Source organism: Neoarius graeffei, chromosome 11, assembly GCF_027579695.1.
Source record: "Neoarius graeffei isolate fNeoGra1 chromosome 11, fNeoGra1.pri, whole genome shotgun sequence".
Taxonomy (NCBI): Eukaryota; Metazoa; Chordata; class Actinopteri; order Siluriformes; family Ariidae; genus Neoarius; species Neoarius graeffei.
The window spans coordinates 38,117,684-38,134,343 of NC_083579.1; the positions used below are offsets into that span (position 1 = coordinate 38,117,684).

Genomic DNA, 16,660 nt, shown 5'->3' on the forward strand with positions numbered 1-16,660 from the left:
TATTTATTGGTTTTTCTGTTAATTATAACAACATCAAACACAACGAACATCATAAACGTATGGCAGTACAAATAATAAAAATAATACATAAATTAAATAAGAATTAAATAATACAATATGTATACACATACATATATAATACATAAACATAAATAAACAAACAAAACTAATAATTATAATAGATACCACAAATATTAAATATAGGTTACATCATACACTCCCAACAACAAATCAAATGCCTTTCATTATCTCATTCCTCCGCTGTCCCCCCCATACCCCCAACCCTCAACAGTTCCAGAAAAATCCTCCAAATGATGTAGAATTCAGAAGCCCTCCCTCTAACAATATAGGTCAGTTTCTCTAGGGCCAAACCCGATGTTGTTATTTAACCAGTGGTTAAAAGAGGGGCAACTAACATTCTTCCAACATAGTGCAATACAGCGTCTGGCCTGCAGTAAACAAAGGTCAACCAGTTTTCTTTCTTTACAAGATAAAGAACAGTCATCTGGATAAATGCTTAAAATACACAATTTAGGGCACAACGGTACAGGACAACTTGTGATCTGAGAGATGTATTTCAACACTGAACTCCAAAATTTTTGGATCTTTTCGCATTGCCATAAGCAGTGGTACAATGTACCTTGGTGGATGTTACACTTATAACATAGATCGGGTATATTAGGATCAAATTTATTTAACTGTACAGGAGAGATATATGTTCGCATTATCCAATTAAATTGTACCATTCTCAATCGAGTGTTGATAGTTTGAGTGTGTGTTTTCAAACAAATTTTACTCCATTCTGAGATTGTAATATCGTCTTGTAAGTCTCGTATCCACGCCTGTCTCTTACAATCAGAGTTTTCTTTATAATTTTCAATCAACATGTTATAAAACCGAGAGACCAGTTTTTTACCCCAACAGTTTTTTGCCACGTGTGTTTCTAAGATTGAGAACGGAGGTTGCTGTACAGAATTGTTTAGATGTGCTAGGATAAAGCTTCTAAGTTGTAGGTATTTGAAGAAGTGTTTTTGTGGAATATCAAACTTTGCCTTTAACTCATTGAATGACATTAAAGTATGATCCTCATATACATCCTGTAGTTTTTCTATGCCCTTGTTCATCCATGTTTTAAAACCCATATCGTTTTTTGCGGGTGCGAAGAGATCATTACCCCAGATTGGGGAGAAGCAAGATAACCCTAGGGAGTCTCCCATCATTTTTTGAACTACATGCCAAACAACAATAGTGTTTTTTACAAAAGGATTAGTAGTACTCTTCTTTAATGTTTTAAAGGATGCTGAGTATAGATAACTATTCAGTGACAAACCTTTTGTGGCTAGTTTTTCTAAATTTAACCAGGGCAGGAGAACACCCTCAGAAAACCAAAACATTGTGGCCCTCAATTGCGCGTCACCTTATATTTGTATCCCAGTTAATCAGGAAGTCATGGATTACAGCTTGAAGGTTCCTACACACTCCAGTCAACTCAAAAATACCGTACAATTTAAAAGGGAAACGTACTTCAGTTATGTTCACTATAATTACCAAGAGTGCCAATAATTGTGGCGCATGTGTTTTTGTTGAAAATAATTGTCTCTTAACGAGGGATTTTTTTTCTCTGAATAAATTTTGTAGCGAGAACCTGATGTGGGTGGAGCACAGAAGCACAGCAGGCTGTTTGCGTTTGAAGTATTCTCTTTATTGCTGCTTTTCAGCATAGGACTCAAAAAACTCTCACTCTCTCTCTCTCTCTCTCTCTCTCTCTCTCTCACACACACACACGCAGGCTAGTATCGAGCCCTCGGCACCGACCTCCCCTTCTCACTCTGTTCTTATAGGGCGTGGTCACTGGAGGAGACACACAAGGTGTAGTGACATGACCACTCACCTTCCCTGACTCCGCCCTCCATTCCCAGACTGCCGCTTGGCCACGCCCCCGCTGTCAAATTTATTTCAATTAAAAGTTGGTTATTTCTCTTTTTTTTCCAGTGTGAGATGAAGCGACTTCACCAAAAGGTGGATTTTTTTTCTAACTCTTTTTACTAATCCTTACATGGGGCACCAATAATTGTGGAGCACTGTACATTCTGCTCTCATTCTGTCATCCCTGATTCTTCTGTTTCTCCTTTTTGCCTCACAACAAATAAATAATTGAAATCATACAACAAACTCAGCATGATGAAAAGAACAGGCGAGAGAGAGAGAGGCTTTTAAACCTCTTTAATATTAAACCACTAAGTTTAGGACGGTGGTGTAGTGGTTAGCGCTGTCGCCTCACAGCAAGAAGGTCCGGGTTCGAGCCCCGGGGCCAGCGAGGGCCTTTCTGTGTGGAGTTTGCATGTTCTCCCCGTGTCCGCGTGGGTTTCCTCCGGGTGCTCCAGTTTCCCCCACAGTCCAAAGACATGCAGGTTAGGTTAACTGGTGACTCTAAATTGACCGTAGGTGTGAATGTGAGTGTGAATGGTTGTCTGTGTCTATGTGTCAGCCCTGTGATGACCTGGCGACTTGTCCAGGGTGTACCCCGCCTTTCGCCCGTAGTCAGCTGGGATAGGCTCCAGCTTGCCTGCGACCCTGTAGAACAGGATAAAGCGGCTACAGATAATGAGATGAGATTATATCAGACCTGGGCATTTTACGGCCCGCTGGCCGCATCCGGCCCTTTAGTTCATTCTGACCGGCCCACGTAAGGTTAATGAGAAATTACAAAATAAACGTATTTTCTAATTTTACCTCATGCATGGACTGAATGTGCATTGCTTTTATTTTGAAGTTGTGTTCAACAAAATCGCAATGCGCGCGACATGAAAATGACATGAAATCCCACGAAACCTAATCCCGCGATAACTACTCCTGTAATTTGTCCAGACCAACCACAAACTTGTACGTCATCCTTCAAACAGTCCAGCCAATCACATCGTGTGACGTCACCAGCAGGCGCCGGAGCCGATCTCCGGCGAAAAGCACCAAATGAGGTGATTAGACTACAAATGTGGGCATCATTATTATAATATGATGTATCTTGCTTGATATTTGGAGTAGAAAGACAATATTGTGATGTCTTTATTGTGTTTTGGGGTGAATGTGACTGAAAAAAAAAATTGTACAAACGTTCACATTTTGTTAACCATTGTTTTGGGAAATTTGATCGAATAAATGGGCGGCACGGTGGTGTAGTGGTTAGCGCTGTCGCCTCACAGCAAGAAGGTCCGGGCTCGAGCCCCGTGGCCGGCGAGGGCCTTTCTGTGTGGTGTTTGCATGTTCTCCCCGTGTCCGCGTGGGTTTCCTCCGGGTGCTCCAGTTTCCCCCACAGTCCAAAGACATGCAGGTTAGGTTAACTGGTGACTCTAAATTGACATAGCTGTGAATGTGAGTGTGAATGGTTGTCTGTGTCTATGTGTCAGCCCTGTGATGACCTGGCGACTTGTCCAGGGTGTACCCCGCCTTTTGCCCGTAGTCAGCTGGGATAGGCTCCAGCTTGCCTGCGACCCTGTAGAACAGGATAAAGCGGCTACAGATAATGAGATGAGATGATCGAATAAATGACATTTTTTGTAAGGCAACCTCGTTTTTTCCAGACTCTTACCAGTCTTAGCAGCTTGTAAAAACAATGTTATTTATTGCTTTATATAAAGAAATACAATTAATATTATGCAGAATTTAGTTCAGCCTTTTGGTCCGGCCCTCCACAAAATTTTCTGTTTCTCATGTGGCCCCATGGAAAAAATAATTGCCCACCCCTGGATTATATACACACACGCCAACCAAAAGTTTGGACACACCTTCTGATTCAATGGTTTTGCTTTATTTATATTAATTAAAAGTCACTTCATGGCTTAAAGTAATGATGGATGTCGTTTCTCTTTACTTAGTTGAGCAGTTCTAATAGTGCGAAAAACGTCAAGGTAAACGTTGACTATTTAGAAAAATGTATAATATTAAACATTTTGTTTTTTTAAACACTTTTTTGTTTACCACATAATTCCATATGTTATGTCATAGTTTTGATGCCTTCAGTATTGTTCTACAATGTAGAAAATAGTCAAAATACAGAAAAAAAAATCTATGAATGAGGAGGGGTGTACAAACTTTGGACTAGTACTGTTTATACACACACACACACACACACACACACACACATTACCCAGTGATATTCACATATACACGTTTTCAACAGTTATTCCATGAAATCGAGTCGTACATGAGCTGATAGCTGATGAGGCGTGTAGCACCGAGTTGGGTATAAGCCATGTACGACGAGATTGAGTGGAATAACTTTTATTCTGTTCACATTTAGTGGATTTTGAGAAACAGAACATTTTTATTATTTTTTGCAAATTTGATGAATAAAAACTTTATACAAAATGTCCAACAAAACCATTTCCTCTTAGAATATAAACAAAATGGTGAAATGACAGCAAGAATTTGTGAAAAATGCTATAATAATTCTTGAAAAATAAAAAAGGTACGTTCTTACTATCAAATACTTTTTTTATTCCATATGTTGTTGCTTTTTTTGTGGCTTACTTTTTCTTTAGTTTTTTGGTGGTTGGCAAACCAACTTAAAGGTGCATTATCGCTACCGACTGGGTTGGAGTGTGGAATGGGAGATATTGTGGGGGGAAAAACAAACAAAATACTATATTCTTTTAGCTATTTCTGTTTCTTTTAAATACTTGATCATTTTGGGGGTTTGTTTTTGAGTAGTTTTTATTTCATCCTTGGTTGGTTCAGCAACACGCTCCGCCGTTTTGTTTTTTTCTACTCACAGTATATGAGCTGATAGCCTAGTAGTAGAGTAGCCAATCGGAGCATATGATTGCTCCATCCAGTGAATCTGGATAGAATCATTAAAATGTTATTCACTTCACCGGTCAGTGGTCATAACGTTATGGCTGACTGATGTATTTGTAGAGTAGAAAGTAATGTCAGTTTTGCCATAGATGGGGATGCAGACATGAAGAAACAGCCAGAGAGAAGTATGCAAAACACTGCAGGAAATACCACAGATTTTACTGTACAGGAATGTGGTCTGTTTCTGTTAAAAGAATAGCTGTACTTGGGCGCGTTACCAGATGGCATAGTTGAATGCACATATTGTGGAAAGAGTTACATTGAAATAAAATGCCCCTATTGTTTAAAGGACAAAAATATAGATGATGTGTCTAAAAAGTCAACATAAATTATGTTTTGTGAGAATTGTTTGGAAAATACTTCTGCCACACAAAGAAATCCAGCCAGTACAGACCCTGAAAATACGTGGTGTTACTGCGGAAATGCTGACAGTGGTGTAATATTGAACCGTGAGTCAGGTATGTGTAAAATTGGAAGAGTTCACGTCTTGTTTGGGTCCAAAAAGAATCCCAAAATCAAACTGGCATTGTTCAGGTTATAGAACGCTTCCAAGTAAGACCAACAAGTGACTTTATCTCATCTCATCATCTCTAGCCGCTTTATACATTTCTTTATTTCAAGGAATGTAAAATTAGGTGAAAACTTTCAGACATACACATTACGTGCTTCTTACTACAAATAAATGTTTTAATTTCCAAACATTTCATTACAAATTTTACCACTGACGACCATGCAAGTTATTTACACCTGTTACAATTATGTTCAAATCTGCAGCAATTCAATAATTTGGCAGTTTTTGCAAAGAATTCCACGTCAAAATTATAATTCAAACTATAAAGCATACAGCAATGTTTATAAACTTTGTCACTGTATAATATTGACAAACTACACTGAATTGTGTCATTTGCAGTATGGTAAAAATTTCCATCAAATCCTTCTCAAATATGTACATTAACTGTGATTGATATGATTTTTATCACATCTAAAATTGTTAAAAGAATTTTAAGCTGTCTTTGTCATAAGTATTACACACAAAAAAATAAATAAAAGTAGCTGTTCAGACATCGTGTAATCCATAAAATGAGGGCTTCAAATAAAAGTGAATTTTGTCCTTATTTTTTTCACTCAAAAAGAATCATGGGGTCAGACAGGTTCGTCAATGCACAGCAGATATGTACTATTTTGTCCAAAGATGTTATTCCATTATCTTTTGAATGTACAAGAGATATGGGCACAGTATTGCTCAGTATTGTGTATTTCTGACGAACCATTCCAATAACCCTTTCAACATGGATTCTGGCTGACGCGAGCACCCTTGTGCCCTCCACATCCAGTGCCCTCATTTGGGACGTTCCCCGAGTAAACGCAGAAATGTTTACATTTGCAGAAGGCAATCCAACAGCATCACCTCCATCAAACCCTCTGTCTGCTAGGATCAGATCCCCTGGCAAAAGTTCATCCAGAAATCCGCAATGTTCCGTTACGTGTTTGTTGCTGCAGTGACCATCCCACCCCTGAGAAACGAAATAAACCGCGCCTTGTGGGGCAATACCTATCAGATATTTTGAAGAGTTGTGGCTTTTATTCTGCGAACAGGTTTTTCTCTGTGTTTCCACATCACTCGGTTTTTCCTGAAATATTTCAAAACAGTCAATTATACAGCAACATTTCTCAAAGTTTTGTTGAAATGAAACTGGCAGACTTTGCCGTAAATGTTCCCTATCTGGCCAGATCACCAGCGCCGGAACGAGACGACAGAACATAACATCACACGTGTTACTAAATACTCTGGATGCAGTTTCCAAAGAAATGGAAAATAAGAAGGCTAAAAACTGTAAGTTTAAGTTCAGTCGAAGATGCATACATGTCAGCAGGAACTGCCGGAAAGGTGAAAACTTCCTGTTTAAATTTAAATAAGGCCGTATAAACTGGAACGTCACCATCATAATCCCATATGTTGGAAGACCTGTAAATTGTTCCACTTTGTCATTGTCCTCTGAAAAAGACTCCGGACAGAGAAAGTATTTTTTCAGTTGTCCCTTCAAAGTACGATTTTCCTTCCTCAGGATTCTGCATTCAAGCTCAAAAGGCAATGCTTCATTTTCATCTAAAGCTTCTGCACTTCCTTCATCTTTGAGATCTGCAACTTCAGGAGATAATTCAGTGGAATCCGTGGAGCATTCAGAAGGAGTGGTTACATCAGTGTCTCGAAGGCCAAGCACTGCACATTCTGCTGTAACTTGTTTTCTACTTCCACGTTTCCTTTTCTTCAGGTTTTGTCGCTTTTCAGACTTCTGCAATGCTTTTGTGTTTTTTTGTTTTGCAGACGACTTTGTGTGTGTGAAAATGCTCGGCACATAATCAGGTGACACGGGGTGATCACTTTTCTTCCCTGTAAATCACAACAAAATATTAATTAGTTTATTTACAGGTTATTTTCATTAAACTGATTATTATATACTAAGTAACTTTAAAAACGCACAATGGAATTCAACACGATATCACTTTAGATCCATGCATATATTTGAAATTTATGATATTGTATGTAATGCACACACATCTTGAAACATCGATAAAGGACATTTATTGTCAAACTCAAGAATTAATTCACAATAAAAAAATTTAAAGTGACAGTTAATTGGTCCATGTTCGGACCGTCATGCTGGAGATTCTGGGTCTGTGTCATCCAGGGGTCTCAGCAGCAGTGACTGAGGGCGTCAGGAATCTGTCACGGAGGTGAGCTAGCCTGATGTGCTGATCCTGAACTGGCGTCGTGACTTGAGGCTGACCAGGGCGTGGACGATCCCTGGTGCTCCCTGTCTGTCTGTAACGCTGACTCAAACGGGAAATGGTCGAATGATGAGCACCGAAGTGCCGTGCGACCTCTGTCTGTGTACTTCCGGCACGCAACATCCCGATGGCCTGTTCACGTTGATTTTGGCTTAGGCGTGGCATCTTCAATAATGACAATTTTCCCATCATTTCCCCCAGGTATTTATAGGCAAGATTGTGTGTGTACAGTGTATGCAAAATTTGTTTGAAAATTAAAGCCTGTCCATGTCATTGACCGAGTCATATTGTACGTTATTGAGTACAACTCAAATTCTGATTTGAGCACAGATTTGGAACTTATTCGGGCGGAACGAAGTTATTTTTCCATTGTGATATATTTCTTTTCTTCTTGAGATAAAACTTGCTGAATTTGTGCTGAGTTTATCAATGTGCGTTTTTAAAGTTACTTAGTGTAGTAGTGTCAAGCATGCTGGGAAAACTTAGATGCAAACAAACAATGTAGAGCAGGGGTGGGCAATTATTTTTTCCATGGGGCCACATGAGAAACAGAACATTTTGTGGCGGGCTGGACCAAAGGGCTTAACTAAATTCTGCATAATATTAATTGTATTTCTTTATATAAAGCAATAAATAACATTATTTTTACAAGCTGCTAAGACTGGTAAGAGTCTGGAAAAAACGAGGTTGCCTTACAAAAAATTTAATTTATTCAATCAAATTTCCCAAAACAATGGTTAACAAAATGTGAACGTTTGTACCATTTTTTTTCAGTCACATTCACCCCAAAACACAAGAAAGACATCACAATATTGTCTTTCTACTCCAAATATCAAGCAAGATACATCATATTATAATAATGATGCCCACATTTGTAGTCTAATCACCTCATTTGGTGTTTTTCAGTTTTTTATTTGTTCAGTGAGAGAAATCTAGTCTCTGTTGGGCTTTAACGAGTGCATCAAAGTCAGGCTGAATGTCTGAGGTGGAGATGCGAAGCACAGCTGACAGATGAGCATCAGTCAATTCGGTGTAGGAATCAGATCCACAGATCGGCTCGGGCTCCGGCGCCTGCTGGTGACGTCACACTGTGATTGGCTGGACCGTTTGAAGGATGACGTACAAGTTTGTGGTTGGTCTGAACAAATTACAGAAGTAGTTATCGCGGGATTAGGTTTCGTGGGATTTCATGTCGCGCGCATTGCGTTTTTGTTGAACACAACTTCAAAATAAAAGCAATGCACATTCAGTCCATGCATGAGGTAAAATTAGAAAATACGTTTATTTTGTAATTTCTAATTAACCTTACGCGGGCTGGTCAGAATGAACCAAAGGGCCGGATGCGGCCAGCGGGCCGTAAAATGCCCAGGTCTGATGTAGAGCTATAAGAAATAATATTTTCATTGTTTGCTAAAAGCATGAACAGCTCAGTTTCATTTACGCCGAGTCCATTTATCATCATGAATATACTTAATAGCAATTAGTATAAATACAGAGGTGATTATAGAAAATCATGTGCGCTGATTAGTTGAGAGATTCGAACCATTTCTCAATAATCACCTCAAGTAACTCGGCAAAATGGCGGCCAATCGCTTCATCATCAAAAATGAGGAAGAATTACAAATGCTGCTCTTAAAGTGCATATTCTGGACCAATTTTTTTTTTTTATCTGAAAGTATGTCCCTTTACACACTCATCCAGAAGGGTAATTTTGCACAAGGCCATCTGTCTACAGCAGAAAAAAATAAAATAAAATGCATCTGGAAAAATCCCAAGGGAGTCTGGAGCCAGATTCATGGCGTTACCTGCGGAAGCGCCAGCAGGCTGCGCGAGCTTTGCACGGTTTCAGTGCACAGCCTGTGTAGACCAAGCGCTCCCATTTCTCTCTCATTGTCCGGTCTTTTGGGAAACGATGAGTACTAATCCCATCAAGATTGGTGTTGCTACACCCTCCTACGATACATCTGTTCACCATTTTAATAATTACGCGATAACGTTGAAGAAATTTGCAGAAAAGGTCGTTTTCTCATAAACAAACCAGCGCTGACGTAGGATTCAGAGGGAGGCATCCCGCACGCGACATCACGAAAATCAATGTTTGCCAGGAAATCCAAATGCCAAGTTTTTTCAGAGGCGGACCAATTCGCCTCAAATGGCTTGAGTTGAACTGGATTTTTCTGATATTGCGCAAGGTAAAAAAAAAACTGCACAAAATGAAAAATGTGACAGATATTTGACCAAAGTTTAATATAAAATAGGGGAATTACATTGAGCTTGCTCCTGAATTTACCCGTGATCCACACTTTAATGCTGTTCTTAAAAGCACTAAAAGATGCTACGAAGTTTGCTGTGAAACTATTCAAAAAGGTGGAATTATGATTTATTTCATCGCGTTCAAAACAAAGTATCTTACGTGATTCGGCATAGATAAATGACAAGTCTGCGCTGCGCATTACATTTGCATGTTGCTTCTGAGGTTTGAAATAATTTTTTAAAATACAGTTTAAATGTTTATTTATACTACAATTATCCACCTCAGGCTCAGTGAATAATAACCCCATCTCGATTATTATCCACTGAGCCTGTGGTGAATAATTGTTAATTATCCCTAATTCATACAATTGTAACTAATGATTGTTGGGCTTCAAGAAACATTACTTAAGCTTATTAAAAAAAGTCAAAGGGATTTAAATTTCAGAACTGGATTTTAAATAAAAGAGGAAAGGATTATGGCTGGACCTAATAGGTTTATTTATTAATATTAGCCATGTTTAATAGGCCTACAGCTCGTGGAGAATCAAAGCTAGGCAAATCCCCTTAGATCACAGATTACTTTAAACAAACAAAAAAAACAAAAACAAACCAAATACGAACCTGCTGACCCCCCCAACTGATCTAATACAGATAACAAATCTAATAATACCAGGAACATCATGCACTGTAATATTTATTCTACTCATTTCCTTGCTCCTGTAACTTGCTTTTTTTATAAATAACCTTTTAACTACGTCACTACAAACGCAGGCCAACACACCGGGGAAGCTTTACTATTTCGGCCAAAGTTCTGTTCATGTTACACCAACTTACAGACTTACTGAATGTGAACTTCAGTATCCCAGCGTAACCAGTCCCCGATAGCATAACGTGTCCCGTCAAACTAATAATAAAATACTGACGACTTGCGTTTATATTTGGACACAATATAATAAATGTTCAGATGGGTCAACTGGGTCAACAGTTACAAACATGACACCATAGCTGAGATTTTCTGAGAAATGGGATTTCCCACATATTAGAGTTTTCTGTCCTGTGTTACGATGACATATTTCTCTACCGACACAGAGACAAAAAGTACCACTCAGGTTCCTTTTAATACTGAATGTGCTTGACCTGTATTATTATTATTATTGTATTATTATTAATAATACAAGTCCTAAATTAATTACAATTTACTGCATAATAAAATTAATAATTCTAAATACTCCAATTAGAAAAAATATTTCCATAAAAATGAATATTTCCAAAACATTAAAAATGACAAATTTAAAGAAAACCTAAATACCAGGCAATATTTATTTATAACTATCAAACAAAAACAAGATCAAAATAATTCAAAAGTATATAAAAAAAGCCAATGTGTATTAAAGAGAATGAGATGTGAGATATTAGTGAGAGCACTGAGGAATAATCTGTTATCGAACTCTATCAGGATCGATTCATGTGTGATGTGAATTATGTGACCTCTAATAAATAAATAAAATTTACCAGCTTAAGGTCGGTCCGTATTGTGAAATACCATGACCGAGGTCTTGAAAGTACTGACCGAGGCCCTCTGGGCCAAGGTCACGGTATTTCACCATACGGACTGACCTTAAGCTGGTAAATAATATTTATTTTTTTCTTTACCAAATTTTAACAGAAAACGAGAGTGCCTGAAAGGGAAAATTAAGCAGAGGCGAGCTGCCATTTTGAATCCTCATTCACGGCTGCAATGCAAATTGCTTCCTCCTCGGTATACAAGTGCACTTCCATGGCAGGAAAACAAACAAAAAAAACCCTACATTTTGCCGCCTATGACGTCCCCTATTTATACAAAATTGAGTCATTCAGAATTCAGCCATGTTTTTGCTCGGCGTTAGCAAGTTACAGGTTTTTAGCTTTCTCCTGAAATGTTTTATTTCATCTTCCTCAGGGTAGTAAAACTCGCTTTTGCTGTGAACACTGTCGTTATCGCTATCCATGATGTAAAATTAATGCTATTCTCCTGAGAAATGCAAAAATAAATGTTGACAAAAAATGCTACCATGTTGTTTGTTATTGTGAACGAGCGAGTCACCAGAGGTCCGTAACCAGGGTCCGTACCGTAGGATACAGACCCGCTCGCCAGCCAAATCAGAGCGCAGGATTTGATGGAAACCTGACCGTGAAAAAAATAAACACTGTTAAGACATGAGTGTGAGAAGGAAGCGAAAATGGCAAACATGAGAAAATAATCCTGTTTCAGCAACTGTCCTAAATAGAAAGGAAGAAGAAATACACAAAAGAGAAAGATACACGGTATAAGAGAAAAGAAAACTGAAATAAATCTCTTTAAAAATAATTATAGTAGGAAAAGAAACAAGAGTGAAGGGGAGCGCTATAAAGATATGTAAGGAATGTGGGTAAAGGTGAGAAAATAAGAGGAAATAATGAAAGGGAAAAAGTCAGGAAATAATTTTCTTGGGGCAAATTTGATCAGATACGATGGTTTAACCCATAAACCAAATATAGACCTTGTGCATGTGACGTCATGGTCATGTGATTATCTGTTTACACCTCCATATTGGGGATCATGCTTTCGCAAGTTTGTAAGTGATACCCGCTGTCGCGATGTCGTCTTCTCAAGTCGAGCTCTCGACTTATGCTGAATCCCTGGATATCACAGCGCAAAAAAAAAAAAAAAACACGCTATAGAGATAAGATTGCTGTCTTAGGGGTCGACCCATGTATCATTAGTAAGGATGAAACCAAATCTGCGCTTGATTGTTCAAGTAATGAGCTGCCAGACGCAAGTTACCCCGATGTATATCATTATCTCATCAACACGCCAGGGGGTTACAGTGGTCAGTCACTAAAAGCCTACAAGTCACGAGAAGCTTACAGATATTCCTCCTCAGGATGGGTACGGAACGTGCTAGTTCATATGCATGAAAAGCGTTTTGTTATTTCTTCACAGGTGCGTACCATACACTGACTTTTCAGAATAGATATTTGCATATCGCTATTATCGATTGTGGCAGTGGGGGCGTGGTCAAGCATCAGTCTGTGACCGGAGGGCGGAGTCAGGGAAGGTAAGTGGCAGAATCACTACACCTGAGGTGAATTAACCTGTTTGTGTGTCTTCCCAGCATCCACGCCCTATATAAGGAGAGAGCGAGCAGAGAAAGTGAGCTCTCCCGAACCAGATGACTGATGTGTGTGTATGTGCATGTGGCTGGGAGAGTGTATGTTTGCGACTGTAAAGTGCAAATAAAAAGAGTTTTTGGAACTCAGTTCTGGCCTGCCGTACTTCTGTGCTCCACCCACCCGCTCTGACCTCTACAGTGGTGCCGAAACCCAGGAGCCGAGCACAGAGGAGAACAGCCCCATGGAGTCCTCCCCCTTCGCATCCCTGATCCACGCCCATACCACAGCCCAACAGAGCCAGCACCAGGCACTGCTCGCCCTCCGAAAGGAGCAAAAACAACGGTTCGAGACCCTGGTGCTGGCACAACAGGAAGATCGACAGGCGTTCCGGCACCTCCTCGCGTCGGCGGGGTCCACCATCTCCATCGCTGCGGGCCCACTCCACCTCACCCTAACGAAGATGGGCCCGCACGACAACCCCGAGACCTTCCTCACACTATTTGAAGAAGCAGCAGAGGCCTCGAGGTGGCTGGTGGAACAGCGCGCGGCGCGCCTCCTCCCCCTGCTAACGGGCGAAGCGCAGCTGGCTGTGCTACAGCTCCCCACCGACAGCCGGCTGGTGTACGCGGACCTGTGCCGGGCCGTCCTCCAGCGTGTGGGGTGCACCCACGAACAACATCGTCAGCGCTTCCGTGCCGAGAGGAGGTCGGCCGCCCGTTCGCGTTTGGCCAACAACTCCGGGACGCCTGCAGGCGGTGGCTGAGGGCTGACAACCACGACGCCGAGGGAGTCGTCGACCTGGTGGCACTGGAGCAGTTCATCGCGCAACTTCCCAAAGAAACAGCGGAGTGGGTCCAGTGCCATCGCCCGGCGTCGCTGGATCAGGCCATCGAGTTGGCGGAGAATCATTTGGCAGCTGTTCCCGCGGCAGGATCACAGATCCCCTCTTCGCTTCTCTCTCTCTCTCTCCCCCCATTCCCCCACCGTGGAGGCGGGGGCCGGCTCCCTCACAGCCAGTCCGCCGCACCCGCGGTGTCCTCCCATTTCCCGCTTCCGTGTCTGTCTCCCCCCCCCCCTCAGGTGAGTGAGCCCCAGAGTACCGGTGCAGAGAGAAAGCCTGGGCCGGTTTGCTGGCGCTGCGGGGAGCCGGGGCACCTGCAGCATCAATGCTCGGCAAAGGAGGTGGGCGCAGTGGTCCGGATCCCCGACGCGCCAGGAGTCGCCTTCGATCAGGCCGGAGCGTATCACATACCGGTGAGTATCCAAGGGGATACATATCAGGCGTTGGTGGACTCTGGCTGTAATCAGACCTCAATTCACCAAAGCCTGGTGCAAGACAAGGCATTGGGGGAGCACAGGGGGTGAAAGTGTTGTGTGTGCACGGGGATGTTCACAGCTACCCTTTAGTGTCGGTCCACATTTTTTTCAGAGGGGAAAAATTTAGAGTAAAGGCGGCGGTTAATCCTCACCTCAACCACTCGATAATTTTGGGGACTGATTGGCCGGGATTCGGGGAGTTAATGAGTCATTTAGTAAAGAGTGGGTCCTGCCGTAGTTCAGCAGGGGGAGGTCCCGGTGTCGCTTTGGTGGGAGCAGCTGTCACAGAGCCGTCTACGTCATCTCCGCGTCAGAGTGAGGAGCCGCCGGCTCCTCCTCCCTCTCTCGGGGAATCCCTCGCGGATTTTCCGTTAGAGCAATCACGAGACGAGACTCTGCAGCATGCGTTTGACCAAGTGAGAGTAATCGATGGTCAAACGCTCCAGCCAAACGCCACCCCGTCCTTCCCCTATTTTTCTATTATGAAGGATGGGTTATACTGAGTGACGCAGGACACTCAGACTAAAGAACAAGTCACGCAGCTCTTGATTCCAAAAAGCCTCCAGGAATTGGTATTCCAGGCGGCTCACTTTAATCCCATGGCTGGACACTTGGGGCAGGATAAAACACTAGCCTGAATAATGGCCCGGTTCTATTGGCCAGGGATTCGCGGCGATGTCCGTAGGTGGTGTACGGCGTGCCACGAATGCCAGTTAGTAAATCCAGCGGCCATTCCAAAAGCGCCTTTGTGCCCTCTCCCGTTAATCGAGACCCCGTTCGAAAGAATTGGGATGGATCTCGTCGGGCCATTAGATCGGTCAACACGAGGGTGCCGCTTTATATTAGTTCTAATGAACTATGCAACGCGATACCCGGAAGCAGTGCCTGTTTGCAATATCTCAGCACGCAGTATTGCGGAAGCGCTCTTCCACGTTATCTCCCAAGTTGGAATCCAGAAAGAGATTCTGACTGATCAAGGCACCTTGTTTATGTCACGAACACTGAACGAACTTTATGGGTTGTTGGGTATTAAGCCGATCCGCACCAGCATTTATCACCCACAAACGGACGGTTTAGTCGAACGATTCAATTGCACCCTCAAAAATATAATTAGGAAATTCGTAAGCGAGGACGCACGTAATTGGGATAAATGGCTTGCACCCTTGTTGTTTTCAGTGCGAGAGGTCCCACAAGCCTCCATGGGGTTCTCCCCGTTTGAGTTGTTATACGGGCGTAAGCCGCGCAGCATTTTAGACGTGCTGCGAGAAAATTGGGAGGAGGGACCTTCACCAAGTAAAAATGAAATTCAATACGTTGTGGACCTGCATGCAAAACTCCACACACACACACCTAACCCAGGAGAATTTGCGGCAGGCCCAAGAACGGCAAACCCGCCTGTACGACAAGGGTACACGCCTTAGGGAGTTTGCACTGGGAGATAAAGTACTCATACTGTTGCCTACATCGAGCTCCAAATTGGTCGCCAAGTGGCAAGGACCCTTTGAGGTCACACGGTGAGTCAGGGACTTCGACTACGAGGTGAGGCGAACGGACAGGGGTGGGGCGCTACAGATTTACCACCTCGATCTGCTCAAACTCTGGAACGAGGAGGTCCCCATGGCATTGGTGTCGGTGGTTCCGGAGAAGGCGGAGCTGGGGCCGGAGGTTCAAAAGGGAGCATTGGCATCGCGTACCTCTCCGGTCCCCTGTGGAGACCACCTCTCCCCGACCCAACTCGCGGAGGTTGCCCAGTTGCAGACCGAATTTTCGGACGTGTTCTCGCCCCTGCCCGGCCGCACCGACCTCATAGAGCACCACATTGAGATGCCCCCGGGGGTGGTAGTGCGTAGCCACCCTTACAGCCTACCCGAACACAAGAAATAGTGGTTCGGGAAGAACTCGAGGCCATGCTCGAAATGGGCATCGTCGAGGAGTCCCACAGCGACTGGAGCAGCCCGGTGGTCTTGGTACCCAAGGCCGACGGGTCGGTCTGGTTCTGTGTAGACTATAGAAAAAAAAGTCAACGCGGTGTCTAAATTCGACGCGTACCCAATGCCTCGTATTGATGAGTTGCTTGATCGACTAGGCACGGCTCGCTTTTACTCGCCACTGGATTTGACGAAGGGTTATTGGCAGATCCCCTTGACTCCATTATCCCGAGAAAAAACGGCCTTTTCCACACCGTTCAGCTTACACCAGTTTGTCACGCTTCCTTTTGGGCTGTTTGGGGCGCCCGCTACGTTTCAGCGGCTGATGGATAGGGTCCTCCGCCCCCACGCCACCTATGCGGCCGCGTACCTGGACGACATCATTA

General features: G+C 42.6%; 1 protein-coding gene across 2 annotated transcripts in view; it reads right to left on the minus strand.

Moving 5' to 3' along the window:
• Positions 1-5,457: 5,457 nt before the first annotated feature.
• LOC132894247 (uncharacterized) overlaps positions 5,458-16,660 on the minus strand; it is a 42,478-nt gene continuing 31,275 nt past the window's right edge. Inside the window, exon 6 of one of the 2 annotated variants that reach the window (XM_060933829.1) lies at positions 5,458-7,246. In XM_060933829.1, the coding sequence (XP_060789812.1) occupies positions 5,976-7,246 (1,271 nt within the window). In that variant the 3' untranslated portion in view covers positions 5,458-5,975. The remainder of the gene's footprint in view (positions 7,247-16,660) is intronic. The other variant, XM_060933827.1, reaches the window with a different exon arrangement.